The sequence below is a fragment of the Corvus moneduloides genome, chromosome 23 (genome assembly GCF_009650955.1).
Source record: "Corvus moneduloides isolate bCorMon1 chromosome 23, bCorMon1.pri, whole genome shotgun sequence".
In the NCBI taxonomy this organism is placed as follows: domain Eukaryota; kingdom Metazoa; phylum Chordata; class Aves; order Passeriformes; family Corvidae; genus Corvus; species Corvus moneduloides.
Window position 1 is genome coordinate 6,433,001 of NC_045498.1, and position 18,400 is coordinate 6,451,400.

General features: G+C 51.5%; 1 protein-coding gene across 2 annotated transcripts in view; it reads left to right on the forward strand.

The window, feature by feature from the left end:
* Positions 1 to 18,400, forward strand: part of MAN1C1 (mannosidase alpha class 1C member 1) — a 56,797-nt gene that overhangs the window by 581 nt on the left and 37,816 nt on the right. For both annotated transcript variants that reach the window (XM_032132720.1, XM_032132721.1), the window contains exon 2: positions 465 to 1,424. In XM_032132720.1, the coding sequence (XP_031988611.1) occupies positions 858 to 1,424 (567 nt within the window). In that variant the 5' untranslated portion in view covers positions 465 to 857. The remainder of the gene's footprint in view (positions 1 to 464; positions 1,425 to 18,400) is intronic.

Sequence of the window (18,400 nt, forward strand, 5' to 3'; positions counted from 1 at the left end):
AAATTTTTGTTGTTGTTGTTGTTGTTACTGTTTTTTTCCTCAAGAAGCTCAGCCCGAGCCGAGCTTTCCGCATGGCTGGTTTGCAGCCCCATCGTCCCCAGCCCTGCGCTGGCGAAGGCAGCTCCTGGCAGAGGAGCGGAGCAGCCCCGTCCCTGCCTGCCTGCGCTGTCCCAGGGCACCCTGCCTCTCCCGGGGTGTCCCAGAGCACCTTGTCCCTCCCGGGGTTCTCCCTCTTGTCCCCCGGACTGCCCCGCCAGCAGAGCCCGGCATCCCGGCGCTGGAGGGGAGATGGTGCAGAGCTGGGAGCTGCTCGCAGACCGGAGAGCTGATGCCAAGTCCGGACAGAGGGAACCGAACTAGTGCCGCTGGAGGGTGGGGGACCGGCCGGGGACAAAGGCTTGTCTCGCCGGCCGCATCTTTGGCGGTGTTGAATGACCGCGCTCTTGTCTCCCCCCACCCCGCAGAAATGCTGCAGCATGAACCCACCGCCGCCTAGAGAGACGGGCTCGCACCGCCCCGGCGCCGCTGCCTGAGCCAGTGCCGGAGCACCGTCCGGCCGGGAGCCCGCACCGGGACCGCCGCCGCTCGCAGCCCAGCCCAGCCCAGCCCAGCCCAGCCCAGCCCCGCGCCGCCGCTCGCCGTCCGGCCCTGGCGGGATGCGCTCGCCGCCGCCTTCATGCCGGCAGGGGGGACGCTGAACCGCCGCTCCGCCCGGCCCGGAGCCACCCACGTGCGGTCCCCGGTGAAGGCGGCCGGTGGTGCTCAGGGCGGGCCCCCGTGAGCCTTTCGCCGCAGGAGCCAGCGGCAGCCCCCGGCGTGGCGGCGGGTCCCGCCCGGCGGCCGCGATCCGGTGCCCCATGGTGGTGCTGCGGAAGCTGCCGGGCATGCCGGGCTGGCCGGCGGCGCTGGGGCTGCGGCTGCCGCAGAAGTTCCTGTTCCTGCTCTTCCTCTCGGGCCTGCTCACGCTCTGCTTCGGGGCCCTCTTCCTCCTGCCCGATTCCTCCCGTTTCAAGCGCCTCTTCCTACCCCGCCGGGCCACCGCCTCCGCCTCCTCTTCATCCTCCGCCTCCTCGTCCTCAGCCTCCTCCTCCTCCACCCGCGACACCGACCTGCCCCGCAGCCCCCCCGCGGCCGCCGAGCCCCGCCACGCCAGCCCCGCCGCCCCGCGCCGCCTGCGGGAGAAGCTCCGCACGGCCGCCCGCATGGCCGGGCCGCCGGCCCGCACCGCGCCCGGCTCCCGGCAGCAGGTGCAGGGCGGCGAGAGCCGAGCCCAGCCCGCCAGCGCCGCGCCCCCGGCCCGGGAGACGCGGGCCCCGTTCCGCTTCGACTACGAGCGGTTCCGCCGGAGCCTCCGGCACCCGGTGCGGGGCGGGCGGCCGGGAGAGGACCCCGAGACCCGCGCCCGCAGGATGAAGATCAAAGAGGTGGGTGAGGAGCGCTCGCACCGCGCCGGCAGCGCTCACGGCCGTGTGCCCGCTCAGTGCTCCCTCGCCTCCCTCCGTGGCCCCCTCGGGCAGTCCTCGCCTCACCTCAGTGCTCACATCCCCCCTCGGTCAGCTTTCACCTCGCCTCACAGCCCCATCACCCCTCAGTCAGTCCTTGCCTCCCCTCACAGCCGCATCGCACTCAGGCAACCCGTGCCCTCAGTTTTCGGGGCCATGTCCACCTCAGCCCTCACATCTGTGTTCCCCCTCAATCAGCTGTCACTGCCCCTCACAGCCATGTCCCCCCGAGTCAGCCATCGTGCCCAGGTCCCTCCTCAGTCAGTCCTTGCCCCCTTCACAGCCATGTCTCCACCTCACTGCCCCCACTCTCCTCACCCACCCTTCACCTTGCCCCCATTTCTCACACAAGCTGCCCGTGTCCCCTTCTCCCTCCTTTTCCCAGGGAAGGTGGCAGGAATTGGGGTGTCCCTTTCCAAGGGAGTGTCCCTGTCACTGAGCACACACCTCCACGCACCAGAGAGGAGACGTTGGGGCTGGCTGGTGGGGTGTGACTGAAATTAGGGAAATTTAAACGTCAGCTTGGTTATTAGGAGGGGAAAAGGGTTATAGGGGGAAAAAACTCACTTGGTGGGAGATGTTTCTGGTTGTGCAAGAGGCTCCATCTCTTGGGGGAGTCGCACAGAAACTGGGAGGTGACAGAACTTGGCTGGTCCACAGGGACGGAGGGATGGGACGTGCCCGCAGAGGAGTCGGGGAGGAACGGGAGGCTCTGTCCCTGTAGATCCCTGTGGGACTGGCACTGGAATTGTCACCCACTCCCGGGAGCTGCCCTGGCCCTGACCCCGCTGAGGCGGGGTAGCCTCGTTGGGGGGGCTCTGGGGGTGTCAGGGCTCGGGGGGTTTGGCCCCGTGCCTCCAGATCGTGCATAAAAGCCTGGCAGCCTCACAGACATCACGGAGCAGGCTGTGACCCAGTTAACCAGGTTTGTGTGGGATTCGATTGTGGCTGTCGGATCCTTTGCCATGATGGATAACCAACTTGGAGGGAATTTTGCTCTCGGAAGAGGTGCCAATAAGTAAAAAGCACAGATTTAATTAAGCAGAGTATAAATTTCCTGGGTCTGTGCTCTCGCAGAGGTGCAGGCATCCAGCGACGGTGCTGCCCTGGGTTGAAGAGAGAATCAAGTCAGAGAATAACGCACCGAGGGCTTTCATCCTCTCCAACCTGCCTCTGAAAAACAGTTTTTAAAGCTCCCCTCCCGCTATCTTTGTCCGGCACTAAAACAAAGGCTGCACCTCTGGTGAAATTCCAACTCCTCTGCCAGGCGACCAGGCACAACGCACCCAGGGGTGCGGGGTTTCTTTATGATCCCAGGTGGGATTGAGCCATCCTTTCCTGCTGCAGGGTGTTTGGAATATTCCAGCACCCGGCCCTCACGTGTGCCTGGATCTCTGCAGATTCCCACCTCCAAGGTGTGTCAGGCAGCACGACATACCCGGGAATATAAGCCAGCTTCCACTCTGTGCAAACTAATCAAATGGAAAAAATCAAATTTAGGGGAAGCGAGTGGCATTCAGTCCTTCATTTGGAGTTAATTATTTTTTAAATATAGCATTATTTCAAGCTGTATGGATTCAGCCCCATCTGTTTCTAACAGCCATAATCAGTGCTGGGTAGCAGAGTTAGAGTTTTCAGGGATGAGAATCCATAAATATTAGTTTTATGCTGACAGCTAATTACTCTTCAAACAGAGCCCTTATTTCTTAAAAGTGCCTACACTTCTGTTTATTCAGAGAGAGAGAAACAAATATGGTGCGAGATATGAGGCTGAACACGCCGAACAAGGGAGGGTGGTGCAGCCTGGGAAGAGATAAGGTGTGTCTTTTTTTTTGTTAATCAAAAAGACAAGAGGAAGACAAACCAGGAAGGTTGGAAGACAAATGCTGTGTAAAAAGAAGCAGATGGAGGGAAAAAAAATAATTGCAAGGAAGAAGTGATGATACAGCCTTTGGATTAGCAAATATTGCTCACATGATGTGAGATGCCAGCAGGGCAGGGGGTGGCTTTGCTGGCTGTTCTGAGGTGTGTGCAGTAGCTGCAAGTGGCTTTTCTCTCCTTCCTCCAGAGCTTTAAGTCCTGTAACTTGCTAAAACGAGTCCCAAACTGTCCTTGTGCTGGAAGCTTTGTTATTTTCTTTGCCTTCCCTCAGGCCATTCTCGCAGGTCAGCACCTCTGTAAGGGGGAGGGTGGATGTGGATGGGATTTGTTGGTGTTTTTTTCCCCATCTGCCTGCCAGATGAAGGCCAGGAGGAAAAACTGGCGCGTGATCAAAGATGCCCAGAGGTGATGCCCAGCCTAGAGAGTTGGAGCTTTCTGTTTTCCACAGGACCCTTCAGTCTGAGGAATTCCAGCCAGGAATCCGAGCTGCTGCCCATTCTTTCCCACCGCCTCTGAGCTGCCTGGTGCTTCAGCTAAAGAAGAGGCTGTTCTGTGTGGAAGGTGTCAGCTCACGTAGCCCTGCTAGACTTTTCCTGCTTGAAAATTAGAGTGTGAAGCCCTGTGGCCTCTTCCACTTTGTTGCTGTTTGGGAAAGCCCTGTGGAGCGTGAGGAGCACTGGAGCTCTTTGCAGAGTGAGGAGCCAGGCTGGAGTGGATCTGCCTCGCTCCTTGCTTTGCGTGCCACTTCCTCGTGGTGCAGAGAGAAAGAGAGGGGGCTCAGCCGCTGGAGGTGGCACGTGGGAGTCTGTTAAGAGAGTAAATGCTGCAGAGAGCTGGGCTGATGTGTGTGTGCAGGTACCTTTGCCTCATACAGACAAGTCCAGGGGTCAGTTAACAGTTGTTTTCTCGAGAAGTAAAAAAGAGAGCACCTGTATTGCACAGCCTTTGCTGCTAAAGGTCACCTGGAGAACGGTCTGGGATACACTGCTGTGTGCTCCTGTGGGCAGCCCAGGGCTGGGGCACTCTGACCTTTCCAGGAGAGCTGCAGAAAGCCAAATAGCAAATCTCCCCATGCCGCAGGTTGGGAAATTTTGGGAGGGATTATTCATCTCTTAAGATGACCTCTGGAAAAGGTATTAGTTGTGTAATTGATCAGTCAGGCATGGCTTTGGGGATTAGCTGATTTTTTACAAGTGCCAAATACAAATCACTGATGCTCAGGAAAAAAAGAGAAGTGGTTGTAGCTGGCGAGTGACTGCAGAAATGCCACAGTGGGATTCCATATTTATTTGCTCTCAACAATTTCCAGATCAAATTGGCTCAGGGAAAAGTCAAAATTATTTCCCCTCCAACTGCTGCCTCTGCAAACTCAGCCTCAGATCTGAGGAAATCAGACCGTGTGGTTCCTGCCTTCTGCATCGTAACCAGTAATAAAGATTTTGCTGGTGGAGCTGAGCTGACAGTTTTGCTGATGATGGATGGAGCCAAACAGGCTGCTCCTTGCTGCACTCCTGCTGCGTTGGACTCATAGATCTCATAGGTGGGGGAAGCAGTGGGGAGAGAGGGAAGAGCATTTCTTTGAAGTGGTTTTATACTGATGCCTTTTCCTGGTCTTAAAATCAAGAGTCAAACATGGTTAGAAGGGAAAAAGGGGTTTTACCTTGGTATTTATTTTAAGGATCCTTAGGTGCACTATGTCCAGGTCGAATGCACTGAAATGCACCCCACAATGCCCCCCAAAAGATCGCATATGTCATTATAGATGTTACTAATTAGCAGATCTATCAAAGATTCCCTAATGAGAGGCTCGAGTGAGCCCCCCTCCCCAAGGAGCCTTCCCCTGGATGGTTCTTTCTTGGTTTACAGAATGTGTTCTGGAGAGGACCTTGGGCTCTGGGGCACACTATCCTCTACCTACGAAGCTTCTGAAATGTTGAGTCTCCTGGCTGAGCAAACAAGGCCAAGAATGGAGGCAAAAAGCACTAAGAATACAGAAGTTGTAAAAAGGTATAACAGGGGTATAAAAGAAAAGGCAAAAAATCATCATGGCATCAATACCAACCCTGCTAATGCCAACCACTGGAACGAGCCAGAGCAGAAAGCTCATCATTAAATACTTCTAGCTCAGCCATGGGGTGTGAGAAAAATGTGGTCAGAGAGATTTACTAGTTTTTCTCCTCTGTTTTGGGTGCAAAAGGCATGTTTCCATGCCTGAGGTGTGGGAATGCCTCATGCCTGAACCTGGCAGTGTCCTCTGTCCCTTTTAAATAAGGGAATGTGTCAAATCCAGGCAGGGATTGTACCCCTGGGTCTGACACCTGCAATCTTGTTTCACAGTGCAGTTCTCTTCATCCTGGCTTTTCCTCCCATCTCCACCTGTACCTGCCTCACCTGGCTGTCGCCTGTCCTCTTCTAACACAGCTCTGAAGATGTGTTTGCTCTCAGAAATCACCCCCTGGGGGGAAGGAGGCCACCACAGCCGGTGTACACAGTCACCCTGCAGTCACTCCACACATCAGCAGGTGGATCAGTCTTTCAAGCACAAATATCTTGACAGTTTATCACTAAAAGGTAATTAGCAAGAAACAGGGACGTTACCAGGAGCTCGGCTTCTGCACCAGGGAAGTCCCTTGGTGTTGGTTGCTGAGTTCCCTTTGTGTGTTTTTGACAGTTGTGACTGCAATGAAAAAAGTGCTCATTTTTGGGGCAGAGCTGGGGAAATGCTGCAGGTTGTCCTGAATTTGTGCCACAGCCCTGACCCCTGCCAGGAAAAGTCTCAGCTCTGGTGCTGGTTGCCTCTGGCACACCTGTGTGGGTGTGGGTGTTCTCCTGGAGCTCACAGGTGCACTGGGGGTGGGCTGTGATCACCAGTTTGTCAAAAGCAGGGCTCGCAGCAGTTCTCAGGCCGAGCTGGGCTGTGAATCCATTATTGGTCATTTCTGACCATCTCCTTTCCACAGCCAGCAGGACAAAGATGTCAGACTTCTCCCTTTGCCTGCACTGTGCAGCTTTCTACTCTTCCATTTGGAGAAAATGCCTTTTCTTGCTGTAATCTGGGGCTGAGCAGCACTCCAGGCCAGTCGAGTAATCTGTCCGTGGTTTCGGTACGTGAGGAGCACCACGCACAGTTCCAGCTGGAAATGCACCTCCCGTGCACATCTTCCTCATGGGGCACGTGGGAAATGCCTGATCCTGTGTGCAGATCAGATGGAAACCCAGGGACTTCCAACAGACTCGCTCAGGCTGCTGGGGGTGAGGAAACCAGTTCTCAGTAAAATATTTACTATGATGGAGTGGAATTATGATCTCAAACCAGTCAGCTGTGCTGTGATCTGATTGTGATTCTTTCTCTGGGGTAGAAATACCTCTGCAAGAGAGAATTTCTGTGCAGTTTGAAGCACTGGCTGGCTCCAGCCTTGCTGGAATTTTCCTTTGCTGCACACTCCTCATGCATTTATTTACCGAACCTGTGCGAGGGGTACTGTAGTGTAAATCCCACAAATGGTGCATGCAGTGGGTTTTTTGCTTCAGTAGCCTCCGGTGGATTCATGCAAACAGAATTTAGACCTGACCTCGAGCCTGTTTCAGCTGTAGGGGATGCAGTTAATTGACTAAAAATGTATTTGTTCTGTTGGTAGAGTGCATGAGCACAGGAAATGCCTGGCGTGCTGTGATCAGCGCTGCAGAGCTGCTTGCCTCAGTGGTACCTCAGAGCTCTCCCGAGCTGAGGGCACTGTGGAATTTGGGAGTGCTCTGCAATTTGCAGACACTTGCTCTTCTCTTCCCCAAATCTAGCACTGAAAGCACTTGTTCCACAACAGCTAAATTTGATGCTAGACTGGTTTCTGAACTGCCTCTTACAGCCAGCGCACGGCTCCAGCACTGCAGAGTTGTTGGCGTGCGGGTGATGAGTGACTGCGAGTGCTGGGCGTGGGGAGATGAGTTTCTAGGATGCTCACAGATGTGTTGTGCTGAAGGACCTGCACCTTCCTGAATCCCTTCAGGAAATGCACATCAGCTCCTTGAAGTTGCGTGGATTGGAAGCCAGGTTTAGGGCAGGGGGATGGAGCCTGGCTGTGAGCTGTCGGTAACATCCTGCTGTAACCTCCCTGCTCTGCTGACAGTCTGGGGCCTGTGCACGTCCAGGTCTTCAAATATTTACTAAAAAGCAGTCACCTGCATTAAGATTCCATCTTTCCAGCCAAAATTTTTGTGGGCTCATGATTAACTTCTAATCAATGATTAAATCTGCCCCTTAATGGGAGAAAGATTTTCGTGCTAAGTGTTCTTTCCTTTGGTTCTGTATGCAAGGCTTTGCCATGTGAGCTCAATCCATCATGTTTGGTTCACTCTGTGATTCTGTTATTGTATAGATTGTTTATCATTTTGATGTTTTTGAATATGTTTTCCTGTATTGAAAACAATTCAGATTTTAGATGGGGAGGCTGAGGGGGAGAAAGGGAAATGTACCTTAGTACTGAATGAGAGACTGACCTGAATATAAAGCTGACATGGAGCTGTCAGAAGGAGAAGGCAGGAAGGAATATTCACTCCCGTGGTGGGATGAGGAAATCTTGGTGCTGGGAGCATTCTGATTTCTAAACTCAAGGAAGAGACTACATTTATATTCTCCAGAAAAATACTTTTCAGTGGATGCTGTGAGTGGATTTGGCATGAGGAGCACACACTGCCATGATTGCTGTCTTTACTCTGGGTCCCCTGGCACTCGAGTTCATCATCTGACACATTTTGGAAGGGCTCCAGAGGAGCTGTCGTGGGCAGTGGTGTCTGTGAGCCACACATAATGTGAGGGCTTTGTGCATGATGGACCCAGAGCATGGCAGGAGACAGAGCACAGTGGGAACTGTGCTGGAGGACTGGAAAATAAACATCCCCTCTTTATGGGACAGGATGGCACTCATTTGTACCCTGGCTGAAGGGGCAGAGCACCCTCTGGTAATTAAAAGCAGGACACTTTGTGTTCTGTTCCTGAGGGCAGATCCATCGTGGCACCGTGTGGAGCCAGTGGGCACCTCTGTGAAATGGGCACACAGTGCTTAATCCCTAATCCAGCAGGGTAATGTGCAGCAGGACTCTTTCCTCCTGGGCTCTCCAGCATTCCCTGGGAGGACACTGGAGCGTGAGTAACAGCAAGAGGTTGCACTAAACTGAAGTGACTTCCGTGCTTCCCTTTTGCATCTCCTTATCCTGACAGCAGAGCTGCAGGGTCCCCTGTGAGAGTGAGTGTCTGCTGCGTGCTGGAGTCAGAGGAGAGCTGTGCAGCAGGTTTGGGAAGGGGAGGTGTGTTTGCGAGGCTTCTTCCCTGAGCCGAAAGGTAACGGAGTGCAGCTTTCTAGGAATGGGAGCCCTGCGTGCTGAAACCCCCTCGTGTCCTTAGAGCTGTCATGCAGCTGGGGACCTTCCCCATCCTTGTGTTTGGGATTCCTTCTGTGTCACCCGTCCCTGCCCAGTGTCCCCCTTGGCTGGGCGAGCCAGAGGCACCGATCCCGGCCGCGGTGCCTGTTCCTCAGTGGAACAGCAGGAACCTTGCACTGGCCCCCTCAGTGGGGCACTCTGGGGGTCTCCCAATGCTGGCAGCTTGCACTGAGCTTTGGTTTCTCTGTGACCTCTCCCCTCTGTCAAACCCAATTGAAGTTTTCCAGCTCAGGAGTTAGCGGGGAGGACGGGCAGACGACAGCGGAGCAGAAAACGGTTCCTGGGTTTATTTGAGCTAATTGTTCTGAAGGCTGGGATTGAGTGGGAGCCAGGAGCTCATTAGTTCTAATCTGGCCTCCAACACTTGCCTTGCGTGGCCCTAGAGCTGTTGTTAGATTTCCTCTCTTAGATATTGCAAGAATAAGGCTGCAAAGAATATTAAAGGCAAGAGATGGAGAAATCCTGCAGCATCTCGTGCCAGCAGCACTAGCACAGGATGATGATATACGGTGAATGTTCCTCCTAGAGAGTGTCCCTTCCCTTCAGAGGGACTCGGTGACAGAACTCCTGCTGATTTATGGAGCAGGATGGCTCTGCAGGCTGTCTGTGCTGAGAATTGGAGCCGTGTTAGCAACGTCCGAGCAGCCGTGTTTTAAAGCAGGGCTCTTGCTCTAATTGTGTTAACATGATTTCCCTGGGCAGGGAGGGAAGTGCAGAACCGTGTACTTTGCGAAGTAACAAAGGATAATTATAAAGTAATCGTGTTTCATCCGTCCTGAAACCCTCCTGCTGCCTGGGTTAGCCAGCAGGATAAAATACAAATAAAACACTTCCAGTGGAAACAGGATTTCTGGCTCTCCTTCCATCTGAGCCTCATTTTTCTCTAGAGTTAACTAGGAAGGACACGTATTTATGTTGGAATTCAGCGCTGATGAACCCAAACAAACCCTTGGCTGCTTTCTGGTGCTGTTTTGGCTTTCCTGAAAGCCATTCTCCAGCACCAAGACCATGTCAGGGTTCCTCAGTGCTGATCCACCATGGCTGCGTTCAATTATCTTATCTCTCAGAGGTTTGTTCTGGGTGTTGCTGATCCCAAACAACCAGAACGTTGTTGCTGCTGGCTGTGGCTCTGCCCACTCTCATCCGTGGCTGCAGAGCAGAATAATTTAAAAGGTTGATTTCTGAAAGGCAGCTCTGGCTGGCGTAGGATGAAGCCATAGACAATTCTGTTCTCTATCTGGTTCTTTCATTTCTGGCTTTCAAAGGCTTAAATAAAACTTGGAGTTGAGTGTTTGGGGTGGGATTTGGTAAGTGGAGGCTTGTTCCTTAGGCCTGAGCAGTTCTGTGGGTGCCGTTTCTGCACTGATGTGGGGTCTGTGAGCAAGGTGGTGCCTCCTGCCTCTAATTTGGATGAGTCTTTATGGCTCTTTTCTGTAGTTTATTACCCAGCTCCCCTCAGTGCCATTCCTTGCTCTATGCTGTCAGCAGCTCATCAGTCACTGTCGTGTGATGGCTGTGCTGGAGCGGTGCCAGGGCCGAGCCTTGATCCCTCTGAGGATGGGAGGTCAGGCCCAATGCAAGCCAGGCCCCTCCATCCTGCCAGCTGAATCCTCACACTGTTCTCACATCCATTCCATCAACCTCATTTTCATCAGAGATCCGTTGTTTGCAACCTGGTTTGTATGATTTATTGTGGGCTCTGGCACTCTTGGAAGGGTTTATCAGCCTCTGGCTAATAAATTCGCTACTGTGGTCCAAGAATTTCTTGTACCACTTTTGTAAGGTGACAGCTGTGACACGTGGCTCTGGGAAGGCTCTGAGTGAGTTTCTTGTGTCTGTTATTAGCTATTACCTGTGATAAATTGTTGGACTAATCTCAGCTGACTACTTAATACTTGAGAATTGCTCTGTTCCTCTCTTCAGAAGTTCCGATCACGAGGAGCTCTGGAAAAGGGAGAGGACAGCAGTGCTCCAATCTGTCCCTCTGAGCAAGGACTACAAAGACAGATGGGGAGCAGGTGAACCAGCAAGAAATCATTAAACTAAACTCATCCTCCCAGATTTCTCCTGCTAAGCCATCCAAGTGTGAGATGAAGCACGAGGTGTGCTGGCAGTCCTCAGCCTCCCTCTTTCTCCTGTTCCAGCATTTGGACTGAGACAAAGCCAGTTTCCAAACAGATGTTCCTCCTGCTCCCTAAATCCATTCTCACAGTGCAGAACAGGAGCGATGCAGGATAACTCTTGGCCTGTGTTTACATTTTTTTTCTTCCCTTCTTTCCTTCCTTCAGTTCTCCCATCTGCTTCTGCTGTGTTTTGGGCCCCTGAGCCATCCGTGTGTCAGAAGCAATTCACACCTTGTGGGTGCTGGGGGGAGAGGCAGCTCAGCTGCTGGGCCTGGAGCGGGAGAGTGAGACTGAAATGGGGAGAGTGAGAGTGAATTGAGCCTCTGAGGGAACCTGGGACAGGGCTGTTCCCTCCTCATGGGAAGGACTCCTTTTGTCTCTTACGGATGTGGTGGTTGTGAGGCTGATCTTCACTTTTTATCTCTGAGAATGCTTTGGAAACGTTCCCCTGGCTGAGCGGGAGCTCTTCAGCTGTCCAGAGAACCCCGGCTCTGGTGCAGCCTGATTTCCACCCCACACAGTGACTGTCAGGGTGTTGCTGCTCTGGGCAGGGAAGGCTTTATTCACCTGCCTCGGGAGGGCTCCGTGCCAGATTTACACACAGATATTCCGGAGCCTGTTGAGTCTCTCTCTTCCAAGCCCACCCAGGATTCCTGCCATGCTCCCACATCCAAGGCTTGGGAGTACCAAGCCTCCTATCTTCTCTGGTTTGTTTCTTTTCATTATTGATCTCTTTGCCACTTGTTCCCCAGCCTGTCAAACAGATGGGCCCAATTCTAGAGACTTCGTTTTTCTTTTTTCTATTTTCCTTGAAAAAGAAAAGCAAAATGTTTCCACACCTTTTCCTTTCCTTCCCTCTCCTTGCAGCATTTTGGGTTACTTATGGCTACAGCTCCTTTTGAGCATCCCCCTGGGCTGTGGCTCTCCAGAAATGAGAATCCTGTGCAGATGGTATCTGTAGGGGAATGGAAAAAGCCTTCCCTTGTCATAATGCAGGTCTGTAAAAACAATCCTGCTTCGTGTTTGTGTTTCCATCCCCCTTCGCTTTCAGTGTGGGGGGATTCTGGGGAGGAGCTGATGGATTCTGGCCTGGCTGTTCAGCTGCTGCCCATCACTCACCTGGAATGCTGGGCACTTTCTAGGAGGATTTGTAGTCTGTGTGTAATTAGGGATTTACAAGGCCCGTGTGCTGTACATGCTTGAAGGGAAGTAGCTGAAATGGAAGAGCCCTCAAGGCAGCCTACAGGAATGAGACAGTGCCCAAAATCTTGAGAGCTCAGGGAATTCATTGCGTGGTTTGTGCTGCAGGCACAAAACCCAGGAGGGGACTCGGAGGTGACATTTGAAGGAGTGTCATTACGAGGGAAGTAATTTTTCCCCCATTTCCCTTCCTTAAAGCATGCTGGACTGCAACAGCAGTCCCTGAGAAAAGCCAGACTGCCCAACCTGGAGTGAAAAGGACTTGAAAAAATGCAAATAGCAGTGTCACCAAAGTGTGCTGGTGGCTTTCTGGTCCTGCTGCTGTCCTGTGTGCCTGCAGGCCTGGCAACAGCTCAGGAGTTGTTGTGTTTGACAGACATCTCCTAATAATACACAGCAAGAGTCAGCTTGGGAAGTGAACCAGGACATTGGGGTGTAAAAACCCCAAACACCTTTTATCAGGACCTTGCATTTCTTCCCTGATTTCCTCACGCTTACAGACATTGCTCAGAGAGCTTCTTCTGCCTTCTGTGGTGACAGCAAGGGAGACCGGAACTATTCCTTTGGTTTCAAGCTCATCTTTCTTCAAGTGTCACCTCTTCAATTTTCAATCCTTCCTGTACCCCGCTATTCACCTTCTCTGAGTTTGCTGCCACAGCGTCTTCGCTTTGGCCTCACACAAGCCCCAGTCAGACCTGCCCTGCCACACTGACCCCAATCCTTTTTGCAGCGTGCCAGGATGACCTGTGGAGTGTCCATCTAGGGACAAACTCATCTCTCTGCTATAACAGGGTCAGCTCCCCTGGCTGGGGCTGCCGGGTGCAGACCGGACATCAGGGGTTGCCTTTTCCTGCCAGCTCCCCAAACCTGGTGACAGCAGTGCCTGAGTGGCCTCTGGAGGTGATGAGCTTAGCACAGGAGGAATATTTATGGTGTTTATTGCTGGTGTGGCTGTGCAGCACCAGCCTGGCCGTGCTCTGGAATATCCTGAGTCTGATCAGCTCCAGGGGCTCGCAGGGAGCACGGAGCTGAAGTGTCAGGGTGGCCAGGAACACAAATTCCTTTTATTCCTCTCAGAATTTTCCCCCGGCTTTGATTCTGGGAAGCGAAGGAGCCGAGGCTGCAGCTCCCCTCATCTCTGCACTAAATCACCGGGTGCTTTGGTCTAGACTTGCAAATTTGTTCTCAAACCGTGGTCGGCCTCTTCCAGGCCAGCATCTCATTACAGAGCCAACTGCAGAATCAACTGCTCGTGCTGACGTTTCCTGATTTAGATGCAGCTGGATCCAGCTGGGGTTTAATGCCTCAGATAGCCCTAGAAGGGTTTTATTTTTTTTCCTCTCTTGACACCGTTAAATCTAGTTGCATTAGGAATTTAATTGGGTGTTAGTTTAATTGTGGTTTGAGCTGTTTTCTCCCATTCAGCTTTCCTAGCAGGGACTGAATCAGGGAGACTCTTGAGTTCTATTTCTGTCCTTGCTGCTAACACTGACAACCTTGAGCTGCTCTGTGCTGGGCTTTTTTCTGTCCCCCTAGTGCAAACCAGGCTTCCAGTCCTGCTTTTCCCCTGATTGTGGTGGGCAGGGGGTGCTTGGCTCTGCAGGTCTGGGCTGGCGAACTCACCATTGCCCAGCTGGACTGGCTGGCTGGGAACAGCAAGGAGAGCTTAAAACTTACGTTTTTTTTATATTGTAACTTGCTGGAAGGTGATTTGTTCTGACTTCCTAAAGAATTCCCCCATTGTTCCAGTGATGGAGATCAGTTTTCTGAGCAGTGTCTTTGGCTGTTGTGCAAGGGAGGGTGAGCTGTGATAGCAGCTGATGGCAGAAAAATCCACCCTTGCAGGTTTGAGAAGGAGCTGCCAGAAAAAAATTGAAACCCCACTCACCTGTTGCTGGAACTGCTCTGTTACATTTACTTCCAGATAAAGCTGCCTGCAGCAAGCAATTCCCAGCTTCTATCTGCCATCTCCACTATCAGCTGATGTGTTTGCAGGCAGGAGCTGACAGAGATGGAGATTTTGGGTTAGAATCCTCCAGGAAGAGCTGGAGCCTCGGGGAGGAGTTCTGTGCCCAGGCTGCTGCTTTAGGTGTGGAAAATGAGCTGTTATCTTGTGTTTAAGGAAAACTTGAGTAGAACAGTGGCAGGTGGCAAAGAGGCGAGGCTTTCCTGAGCTTTGGGTGTCATTCCAAAGGGTGTATTTGCAGAAATCTGCTTTTGAGGGAGTTGGTTCATGACAGGAATCAGCCCTGTACTGTCTGGGAGGCCAATCAGCCTGGAAAGGGTGTGATCCCAGCGCTCCAGGGACACCTTCCACTCTCCCAGGATGCTCCAAGCCCTGTCCAGCCTGGCCTTGGGCACTTCCAGGGATCCAGGGGCAGCCACAGCTTCTCTGGGCACCCTGATTGACCAAGCGAGCTCGGGCTCGAAGCACTCAGCTGTTTCTTTATCCAGTGCACTCTGGATATTTCTGTGTGCAGTACACTCTGGACATTTCCACCATGCCCAGGGGTCTGAGAGGAGAGGGCTGAGGCTGTGTTGTAGATGGAGGGGCCGAGGCCCAGGGCAGTGGAAGTTGCCCAGAGGATGTGTCAGAGTCGTGAGTGGAAGGCACAGAGGAAAGAGCTGGAGCTGGAGTTGGGCCTGTGCTCTCTTGGCTTCCCTTTGGGAGCGACAGGCTCAGGTTTTACCCCTTTGCCATCAGTTAAAAGGATGAGTTTGATTTAAAGTGGGAGAAGAGAGGGGGTGTTGGATTAACAGGTGCCAGGGTGAGGCTCTCGTGGTTGGCAGCCGTGTGAAGGCCGATTAAATGGAAAGCTCTGCAGTTCCCTGAGTGGTTCATTCCAGGCAGGAGCTAACATGGCTGCTGGAAAACAGGCAGGTTAGCCAGCGTGTCTTTAAATTGCTCAGGTTCCTGTTGGGATCTATTGGATTTACTGTAATCTTTAATTATAAAGTGTAATTACTTTAGGATGGATTATCAATGTTGGTGTCCGTCTCCGGGAGTTGCTTGGTAACGTCCCTGGAGCTGCAGCTCCTCCTGCTCTGCACTTCCAGGCTTTTAAACCCAGCCAGTGGCAGCCTCTGGATATCAGTGTCTGCCTAAATGGAACATCTCCATCCACTGGAGTGAGCACACAGCCTTTTTTGTTATCATTTTGCTGTTACATAAAAGCATTACCACGGACAGTGGCCCAGAGAAGTAACCTGAGAAGTTGCTCAGCTTTCTATTAAAGGCTTTCAGATGAATTTTTGTAGCATTCTGCCCTGCTGTTTGCATGGATATTTATATCTCTATGTGATCATACTAAAGGCAGCAACACAAAATAAACATGATGCTGTTTCATTACCTTTTCTGCAGATCCTGAATTATACAGGTTTATGCAAGTCTGATAAGGGAAAAATACATCCATTATTCCAAACAGAAATGAGTTACCCAGTGTGTTCAGGCAGACTTTTTCTTCTTCTTCCTGCAAGACCGACAGTTCCTCTTTTTCTCTGCCTCTTGTCACCTGGCAAATTATATCTTATACAGCAGGGGAAGATAAATGGCATTATTGCAGCTTAAAAACCCAAACTGGGACAGGGCTGCCGTGGGGCAGCAAGGAGGTTAAAGGTGGGAAAGAGCAGAACAGGTCCTACTTTTGAAACTGATAGGACAAATAATCTGCTTCCAGCTGCAGGAAAAGGAAGAGAGGTGGGGGAAAAAACAAGTTAGGAATACAATGGGGAAAGAAATAATTAGGATTACACTCATCCCCCCCTCCTTTTTTTCTTTCTTTTTTCTTCCCTTTTTTTTTTTTAACCCAAACTAGAAGTTTCTTTGATACTTTTTAGTTAAATATTTGAAGGGGAGTTGAAGGAAGGAGGCTAAAGAGCCACAGAAGGGGTTATCTTGTGAAGATAATGGCTTTGTGTAATGTTCCTTGGAAGTGCTTGAAAGGGGCTGATTGGTTGGTATATTTAGATTTCATCTTTTAAGCATTTACTAATTATCCCAGTCTAGATGGATAAAACTAATCAAATAGCTGTTTGGGAATGCTCTGCATTTGGAAATCTTCCCTGTTAACAAAAGGAGGGCAAGCGATGCTGGGGGGGAGCTTTTTCTTCTTTTTCTCCCCCCCCTCTCTTCTCTCCTTTTGCAAGTCCATAAACCCAGAGATCTGGAGTGGTTTAGTTATTAAATGTGCTAAAGATTTGCTAATCTCTTCAAAGTGAAAATGCTTCCTTGGTCAAGTTTTCATCTGAGACCTGTTTCATCATTACCTGGATCACAGCATCCTCTGAATGCTTTTTGTTCTGCTGCTGCCTTTAAGAAACACAGGTGGGCTTGAAAGGCAGGTCCTTTTTGGGTTTGGATGGAGCAAAGCACGAGGAAAGATAAGGGTCTAAATGGTGAAAATGATAGTGCAGGTTTTCAGATTTCAGTTCTGTTGTTTCTAGATGATTTTAATACAGAATTGTCTGGCTGGGCAGCTGAAACTCTCCAAAGTAACAAGTGACTTACAGGTGAAAGAAAAGAAAAGAAAGAGCAGTCTGACAAATTAAGTTATAAATTTGGAAGTCCCTGCTATATATCAGTTGAGACCTACAGTGATTAGAATACCAGGGCCACATAGATAATTACCTATTAGGTGGCAGATGGCTCACTGGTGAGAACAAAATCTAAAGTTATGGATCTATTTCCATAATTTTTGTGGTTCTGGTACCATTTTTCAAATGCAAAGTGGCACAACGTTAACGCTGATGTATTGTGATGTGCCAGGACTGGAATGGCATAAAATATTCACTTCTAATCCTGGCGTCTCATCAGAAATGTGCCTGGAACACCTCACCACACACATTCCCCTCCCAGCTCCATCCCTTCCCTTCCAGCCTGAAGTTTGGGATCTCTGCTCAGAGGAAGCTGCTGTGAATGTGCAGTCCCCACTTTCAGGACTTTGCTGAGTCCCTTCAGTGGTTTGGAAGCTGAGGTGCTAAATTTGGACTGGAGAGGCAGCTGCAGGGAGCCAGAACGGGCAGAGTGGTGCAGATGCTTTTTTGGCTCTTCAGCTTTTCCAGTTGCTGCTTTTTGGAGCCGTCAGTGCAGAGAGGAAGGCTCTGGGATGCTGGGAGATGAAAAGCTGCCACATTCTGCATCCTGCCTCCCAAGTCTAGAGGCTTTAAAGGCAGCCAGCACAGCGTGCTTCACCTAAAGGGAACCTGGCAGCTCGATGAGGCAGCACTTCCAGTCCCATCCATGCCCTGTCTCCCTGATGATCAGCTCAGGACTGAGCAGAGCTTGAGACAGAAATCTTTTGGGGAGGGAATCTCTCGCAGCAGCGTGACAGAGACAGCTGGAACGGCTGAATAGGCAGATGAGGAATGCACGTGTTTGCTCCATCAGCACTCGGAGCCCTGGGTGAAGCAGAGCACTGTGGAGCCTGGCAGGCCTCAGGCCCTCCCTCCTTGCGTGAGGAGAAGGGAAAAGAGGAGATTTCCCCTGCAGGAGATGTGGCTGCTGGAGGCTGACTGACAGGAAACCCTTGGGTAGTTTTCCATCACCTCCCTGGGATGGAGGTGTCTGCAGACTCTGGATCCCAGGGGTCTGTGCCAGCGTGGCAGAGATGGCTGGGTTCACTCTGGACCTTCTGGAACTGAGGGGTTAAAGAAGTTGAGGGAAGGAAATAACTTTAAATGTCATACTCAGCTTAAAATGAGGCTGATTCAGAATTACAGCGTTAGGAGTTCAGGGAACAAAGCAGAATCATTTCCACATCCTCTGCATGTCCAGGCTCCCTGTGTGCCAGAAGGGTGGGTCCTCCTTCCTCAGCTCTGATTGAGAAGAGAAATGAGCCCAGGAGGTGCCTGGCTGTTTCCTTTTGGTGCAGGAGCCCTGCTGCTCGCTGTGGGAACGCTGTCTGTGTGGAAAACACCGTCCTTCCTGCTGGGAGCTTCAGGATCAAGCTCTTGACACATAAAAGCCTTTGCTCTGCATTGTCCAGAGAGAGGCCAGAGCTCCTCAAAGATTCACCCTGTTACGTTCCTGGAGAATGAGAACTTCCCATTTAGAATCTGCTGCCACTGGGGAAAAAACCCCAGAGATTTGGCAAAAATAAAGTGAACACCCCGAGTCATATGACTGGGACACGTTTGAATGCATTTTGTGGAGGGTTTCTTCCCCCACCCCAGGTCATTATTTAGTTCCCTCAGAGCAAAGCTCTCCACTGACTTAATTCATCCCACACTGAGTTTTTAAACCCCAAATTGACTTTATTT